Here is an 8,156-nt window from a genome sequence, read left to right as displayed (position 1 = left end):
GAGATCTTTACCTCTCTAGCAACCTCCAAGAGGTATAAAACTTTAAACTTGGCTTGTATTTCCTTAGGTCTTGCTAAGCTCTTGATTCATGAGCATTTTTGTCCCAAGACTTGACTTTTTGGACTAGTCCTTTCTAGCTATCCTTTCAGATGTTTTGAGGGGTTTAGAAGCATAAAAATAGGGTCTTGGCTCTTAATCCTTCTCCATGCATGTGTTTGATTGTCTTAATGGGTTAAGAGGATGTGGTTTCTAGCATTTAGGACTTATTGGCCATGAAAGACTATAAAGTTTGAAACTTTATGGTCAAGGATGATATTTGGGACTTGGATCTACATTTCAGTCATAATAGCTTAAGTGTTAAGCACTTAATTCATTAAGTGATGGTCCAGCTGCGTACGCTGGGTGTACCAATTGGTATGTGGAGCGTATGCTGGGTAAGCCCCTAACTCCTCAGACAATAAATATGCCCCATATACATCCAAAGTACGTCCTGTGTACGAGGTCTAAGTCGACTTGGCTTGGTTGAATTAATTGATTTTGTTCATTTCAATCGATTTTGACCAAGGGTATTTTGGGAAATTGTTATCAATTTAGAATGCAAAATGTTTTGATTATTAGGAGTCGGGTAGAGCTGGTTCTTGGGGCAAAGATTCATTTAGACTGTATTCGGACTGAGAGGTGAGCTTTCCTCATTGTACTTATGGGTCGAAGGCACCAAGACCGACCCATTGGATTAGATATCGTGTTAGTTGTATGCTGTTATGTAGAGTTATGTGGTATTAGCTATGTGATTAGATTGGAGGATAACATGTGTTGTTGTTATTGATTGATAATGTTATATATCGATATGTTATTGTTTATTGGGTTGAGGCAGACCAGTTGATACTGAAGGCTAAGATACCCTGGGCGGTCCGGATAGATTGAAGGCCTGCTAGGCGATCCAGTCGGGACGAATGACTAGAGAGTGGTCCAGATAGGCTGAAGGCCCGGTGAGGTAGTCTAGTCATGCTGAAGGCTCTGTATGCATGCTGTTGTTTGCTATGTTATGCGGTGGTACTTCGGGGGAACTCACTAAGCCTTGGCTTACATTTTTAGTTTTGTTTCAAGTACTTTTGAGGACCGTGACAAGGCGAAGGCGTGATCGTGCACATCCTTCGGTTTTATGTTATATGGATTTTTGGGACACTCTGATTATTAGAAAACACTTTTGCAACAATGGTTTTATAAACATTATTAATTGAATTGTTGTTTTGAAAAGTTAAAATTTGTTGTCATTTTTGAGTTGTTACAAATGATTATCCTAATACTTGGTGTAATGTTTGATCTTGAATATTATTGTAAACTTTTAACTCAAAGTAGTATTCTTTTTGCTACAAGATTCTTGTGGTGTATTTTTCTAACATATTTACATTGATTTTTAAGGGTTTGGTTAGAGTCGAGTTTATTTGTTTGTTTGTTTTTTTTTCTTGGAAAAAGGATGAAATTCATACTAAAACTGAAGAAAATGGAACAAATTAAATGATCAATCTATATGGATTATAACTATATGATCAAATTAAATGCCTATCTATTTCTTTGTCGGTGAATTTCTTATACGGGCAAGCATCGATACTTTATATAGGAGACCAACATATATGTTCTGCCACTGGTGTGCAGGAAGGCTACCCCTTGGGTCCCATTCTTTTTGTCCTTGTTTTGTACACTCTTGTGCACAAGATTAGAGACAATTGCAAACTCCTTCTTCATGCTTGGTATCTAGATGATGGGACTATCATTGGCGATTTAGAGGAGGTGGCTAGAGTGTTGAACATTATTCGGGTGAATGGTCCAGGCTTGGGTCTTGAGCTGAATATTAAGAAAACAGAGAGTTTTTGGCCCTTATGTGAATGTGGAAAGCTTCATGCCGATTTATTCCCAATGGATATATGGAGACTGTCTTTGGGGGTGAACCTCCTTAAAGGGTGGGGGGGGGGGGGGGGGGCGTTAGCAGAGACACACGGTTTATTAGCAGATTGGCAATGAAGAGAGCGATCAATGCTGTTGATTTGATGGGTATTCTTCTACAACTATGTGACTCACAAAGTGATCTCCTTTTACTTCGATAATGTATGAGAATTGCAAAACTTTTCTTTGGTTTAAGGACATGCCAACTAGTACACATAGAAGATGCAACTTTGTTCTATGACAAAGGATTGTGCGGGTCTATGGAGGATATAGTGGTATCTGGAGGCCCCTTATTTGGAGACATCCATTGACATATGGCTTCCTTATCTATTTGTTTCAGTGGTTTGGGTTTGTACTCAGCATAAAAGGTTTCATCCTACGCATTTGTAGCCTCGAGGGCCCAATCTTGGACATTACAAGACCACATCTTACATGACAATGACATATGCAGTCTAGATCTGATTACCTTTGTGCTTTGACTCGTCTTCACCATACAATTATGAGATTTGACTGTAGCGGTTTCACTAATAAAGACACCGCCCCCTAAATCCCAAAAGTATTGGCGTGTGCCCTTTTTAGCAAAATCGTCAAATATATGGAAGTCGATTTCGAGATGACTGTTGGACAGAAAACAATTTTTAAGTGTCTTCGGGCACCTCATGCTTAGGAATTTTTGCTAACTATCCCTATTGATGGCCTTGACAATCATATGTCTTATGTGGAGTACCGAACCATCATTCGTTACCGCCTCATGATTCCTCTATTCCCGATTGACGAGATATGCCCAGTTTTCCCCAAGGCATCTTTGGACACTTTTGGAGAACATGCGGTTCATTGTAGAGTGCTCCCTGATTTCAAGTATCCGTATGATGTTGTTAGGGATGTTCTCTTTGATACTTGTCGCCGTGCTGATATTTTTGTAAAGAAAGAAGCGCTAGTGAACTTTTTAATAGACCCGCTGGATGGAAGATGCACACTCAGGTCGACTGACATTTTGTTCTTTGGATGGGCAGAAGGGAAGCACGCTTGTGTGGATTTTACTGGGGTCACCCCTCTTCCCGGTTTGAGGAAGGGGGGTTTCACAACAAGACATGTCACTTTGAAAGTCATTGCGTGCAAAGTGGCAAAGCACGAAAATGCATGTATACAAAAATTAACATGTGTTTATACCTTTTGCATTTGTTATCTTTGGTTTTCTCGGTGGAGCTCCTCACCAGAGTCTAACTGGTCATGCATTCTAATGTTATATCTCGTAGATCTACAGATCAGTGATGGACGCAACATTCAATGTAGGGTTTGCACGAGAAAGTCAGTGGTTGCACAATAGTAGAAAAAATTCAAAAAATTTCAAATTTCTACACTACGGATGGAAAAGTCAGGGGTTGCACAAACCACTATGTGCCCTATATTAAAACTGCCTCTGCCACAGATATTGTTTTCAAAAGAATTATTTTGTCATTCAGAAAAACTAATGATGCAGCTTGTTGTCCATTTGTCTTCCGTGGATATGTATTGATTTTTTTTTTATCATCATTATAAATTTTTAGACATAAATTAAAAATAAACTATGCAATCTATGGATTTAGAATAACCACATGCGTTATTTTTAAAATTTGGTGCTCTTTATTAGCTATGCGCCTTCCACAAGGCTTCCACGGAGGCGCCATACGGTGGCCATGCAAGCGTCACAAGATGAACATGGTGAAACGTCACTTATCTTTTACCCACCCTCTCGTATGAGCGTGTTAGAACATATGGCTTTCTTCTCAAGTAGAATACGGTCGCATGGCGCGTGGTCGTGGATATTAATCTCCTAAAAGTTTTTAGTATTTCCTTGGAACCACTTGGCCATTTGTTAATTTTAATTTTTATTTAAATTAATAGAATACAGTATTTTCGTTTGTTATATTATTGGGAGGTGAGCTTTAGAGTCGTACTTCTCGCGAACAGATCTCACAACAAATATTGTATGGAGAGTTCCTGTTGGCCAGAGAGTTTACCAAGCACCCGGATCAAAGCCATTCAAAAACTCACCCAAGGTCAACACTTAACCAGTAAGCTCCGGGAGATGCTCCGACGATCGGAAAAGATTGAGCCTGACATCAACTCAGTTGATGATGTGGTGGGGGAGATCTTGGGAATGTTTGATAACACCCTTTCGATCTTGAACTCTTCTAGTTCTAGCTTTGAAGAAGTTCCTCATATTCCGACTGGTGATATTAGATCTCCGGGCAGTTGGGATGACCAAAAGTCAGAAAATTACGGCGAAAGTACCAAGACCCTAACGCCATTGAAAGTTAAAAGGGGGTGTTACAAAAGGAGGTATGCTTATACTTTATTGCAATGATTTATCACTGATAATGGATATGAATAGGTAAAAGTATGCTTTATGTGCAAATGATGTTGATTGTACGAGATTACTTACCTTCATCCAAAAAAGATAAAACACTACCCTATGAAAAAACAAGTTTATATTTTCATAAAGACATCCCTTTATATGTGTATGTATATATATGCATATCGAGTTGCTAAAAACTAGTTTCTTTAATTGGGCATATGCAGAAAAGATTCATGGACATCTATAAAGATAACTCCGAGGTTGATTGATGATGGGCATGCTTGGAGAAAATATGGTCAAAAAGTCATCCTCAACGCTACACATCAAAGGTAATTAAAATCTTCTCGATTTCACTATTTCAATAACTTATTAGATCTCATTGTATGGATAAGTTTTTCAACCTTATACTATCCTATTAATGATACCTGTACAGATTCTAAAGTTCGTCAGAATCGACAGCTAAGTCGATTAAAGACAAAATCCTTTAGTTGGATATAAAATATTACGTTTACTTATTAAGTAGGTTAATTAAAGACAAATGAGTTTAATTATATATTGAGATGAAGTCTTGTATAACACAACTGGTTAACCTATGACCACTTTTGTATTTCTTAGATTTTACTAACAAGTTAAAAAAGATCCACCTAGGTTACAACTGGTCAATTCAGAATATGTAAGATTTACTTCATGGAATGTAAACCACAATATATAGTTAGGGTAGTATACTATACATTTAAGAGATATTGGAAAACATTTTGATGACATATGTTTTGTTGATCATTTTGTTGATGTGTTTGTATATTAATCTGCAGGAACTATTATAGGTGCACACACAAAACCGACCAAGGGTGCCGCGCAACCAAACAAGTTCAAATGACTGAAGATGAGCCACCAAAGTATAAGATAACCTACAGTGGACACCATACTTGCAACAACTTGCTAAGATCCCCTTTAATCATTTTGGATTCTCCAGACCATAAGGATAACTCATTCGTTCTTAGTTTTGAAGGAACGGGACTTAATAACAACAAGCAAGTCGACTCTTGTTTCCCCACCGCAAAACACGATCCAAAGGAGGGTTTTCCATCTTTAGTTTTCAGGCACAACGAAGCTTCTTCATCCGATGATTACCTTCCATGGGATTTGACCAAACAAGTTCCATCGGAACCTATGTCTATGATGTCTTCCGGGCTAGACCATGAGGACATAATATCTTCAGAGGTATATTCGTCTACATGCAGTACCTATGGCTATGAGATAGATAATATCATTGGAAGCAATGTTTTTGGTGATTTCCCCTTTGAAATGTGCTCGTAGTTAGTTTTTATTGCAGAATTTGTTTTAAATTTATAGATGGTAAGATGCATATAAACTTCGTTTATGAAATTGATTTATGAATTTGGTTAAACAAGAGTTTGATTCCAACCGTACGTTAGGCATGAGATTATCTGGAGTTATTGTCTTGTGATTTGTTTGTCAATATGTGTTGATCAAATGGTTAGAAAGATAGACAACTACAAAATTCTAAATTACGTTTAAATTAGAAATAACTTTCATTTTCAAAGATCAAGAAACTTGATCTGATATTCAAACGTCTTATAAAATGACATTGCGATGTTAGTTGGTATTACATACATGATACATGTAATAGTGTATACATTTTTGAAAAAAAAAAACTTATATCCATATTTGATTACGCGTGCGCGTTTGTGTTTTCTTTCCGTTCAACGTTGTAATTCAAAAAATTGGGTCAAGTCTTTTCGCCAACGACTTGTTTGGATTTTACGAACACAGTTATTGTAATTCATAATAGTATGTTAATATAAAGAATGTAATTTTAATTATAATATTTGGTCATTGTTTTTTGTTCATTTTAATAATTCATTAAAATGATAATTTAAGGTTATTTTAAAGAACAAATAATATAAATGTGTATTATGGTTTACAAAAATATCAATGGTATTTATTATTATTATTATTTTTATCTTACATAAAAGATCTTTATGGATTCAAAAAATTACACAGTTAGTCATTTTGACTAACTTCATCTCTTTTTAACCGTTTAGCATATTTTATAGACATTTGTGTATTCTTTTCATCCATTTCTTATTTATCATTTGACTATTTTATTTTAATTAGGTTTGTCTCACTTTCATTAAAGGGTTACCTAAACCTAAGCTTTCCTTGATCAAAGCATTGGGTCAGTAAAAAAAAAAAAAAAAAAAAAAAAAAGAAGGGGGGGGGGGGGGGGGAGGGGACATGGGGTTAGATGGTGTTTGGTAGATCTGGGTATTTTCTTTGATAACCCATTGGAAATGAGAGAGAGAGAGAGAGAGAGAGAGAGAGGTGTAAACGAGCCGAGCCGAGCCGGAGCCTGAGCCTGACCAAGCTCGAACTCGGCTCGTTTAATTTTGAGAAAGCTCGAGCTCGATTCGAGCTTTAAGATGAAGCTGGAGCTCGGCTCGTGAACAATTTAGTGGGCTCGCGAGCCTAATCGAGCCTAAACGAGCCTCTATGTAATATATATATATATATATATATATATATATATATATATATATATATATATATGTGTGTGTGTGTGTGTGTGATATATATATATATATATATATATATATATATATATATATATATATATATATATATATATATATATATATATAGGCTCGTTTAAGCTCGTTTAGGCTCGCGAGCCCATAAATTGAAGCTCGGCTCGAGCTCGTTTAATAAACGAGCCTCATGTTTAGGCTCGAGTTCGGCTCAAGCTCGTTTAATTCGATCTCGAGTCGAGCTTTTAACGAGTCGATCCCGAGTAGCTCGGCTCACTTACACCCCTAGAGAGAGAGAGAGACTTTTTATAATATCTAGAGAGAGAGAGAGAGAGAGAGAGACTTTTTATAATATCTCTTTTTTTAGGTGATCCAAACAAGTCTATTCTTGTCACCCCATTATAAATATAGCAACATCCTAAAATTTCTCATTAGGGTGTTATAATATATTAATATTATGGATTATACCTATGTAATTTTGTTAGAATGACAAAAGTTATAAAAAACTATAAAAGTGGGCCAAAAATGTAAACTATGCCATGAATGATCCAAGGACCAAGTTTAAGTGAAATTTATATTTTAACAAGTCATAATATGTTAAAGAATGTGATTTATATGCTTGGAATTAGGATTACATAATAGATAAAAGAATGACAACAACTCCCATTATACTTAAAAGTGCGTTGAATGAGAAAATCACATAAAGATATGATAAGAATGAAAACAAGTGAAATAAGACTTTTGTAGCCTACCTAAATGTATTTAAAGTGCCCTGGAAGCTTTTAATACCAAAAAGAAGTGACCAAAATATTGATATGCAAAAATCTTAAATAGTATGATAAAATTGGACAAAATATGAGAAATGGTGTTAAACATGTCTTATGTTATTATATTATGGTAAAATTTGTATTTAGATATGTTATAACCCATTGGAGATGTGTGTGTGTGTGAGAGAGAGAGAGAGACCCTTTTCATAATATCTCTTTTTCTCAGGTGATCCAAACAAGTCTATTCTTGTCACACAATTATAAATATTGCAACATCCTAAAATTTCTTATTAGGGTGTTATAATATATTAATATTATGGATTATACTTATGTAATTTTGTTTGAAAGATCAAAGTTATAAAAAAGTATAAAAGTGGGCCAAAAATGAAAACTGTGCCATGAATGATCCAAGGACCAAGTTTAAGTGAAATTTATATTTTAACAGTCATAATTTGTTTAAGAATGTGATTTATATGCTTGGAATTAGGATTACATAATAGATAAGAGAATGACAACACCTCCCATTATGCTTAAAAGTGCGATCAAAATGAGAAAACC

The 8,156-nt window shown here is 35.7% G+C and overlaps 1 protein-coding gene across 1 annotated transcript; it reads left to right on the top strand.

Moving 5' to 3' along the window:
- Positions 1 to 3,861: 3,861 nt before the first annotated feature.
- LOC145018435 (putative WRKY transcription factor 70) lies at positions 3,862 to 5,693 on the top strand. Its single transcript, XM_078976327.1, has 3 exons — positions 3,862 to 4,266; positions 4,507 to 4,611; positions 5,095 to 5,693. Exons 1-3 carry the CDS (start codon positions 3,914 to 3,916, stop codon positions 5,597 to 5,599), a joined length of 963 nt encoding a protein of 320 aa, XP_078832453.1. The 5' UTR covers positions 3,862 to 3,913; the 3' UTR covers positions 5,600 to 5,693.
- Positions 5,694 to 8,156: the final 2,463 nt, after the last annotated feature.

Source organism: Lactuca saligna, chromosome 9 (assembly GCF_052625555.1).
Source record: "Lactuca saligna cultivar CGN05327 chromosome 9, ASM5262555v1, whole genome shotgun sequence".
Lineage (NCBI taxonomy): Eukaryota > Viridiplantae > Streptophyta > Magnoliopsida > Asterales > Asteraceae > Lactuca > Lactuca saligna.
Note: the sequence above shows the minus strand (reverse complement) of the source record. Positions and strands in the feature narration are given on the sequence as shown.

Coding starts and splice junctions, on each gene's coding strand:
- LOC145018435 (XM_078976327.1), top strand. CDS start 3,914: ATGGAGAGTTCCTGTTGGCCAGAGAGTTTACCAAGCACCCGGATCAAA. Junction 4,267..4,506: donor AGGGGGTGTTACAAAAGGAG/GTATGCTTATAC, acceptor GGGCATATGCAG/AAAAGATTCATGGACATCTA. Junction 4,612..5,094: donor CTCAACGCTACACATCAAAG/GTAATTAAAATC, acceptor ATTAATCTGCAG/GAACTATTATAGGTGCACAC.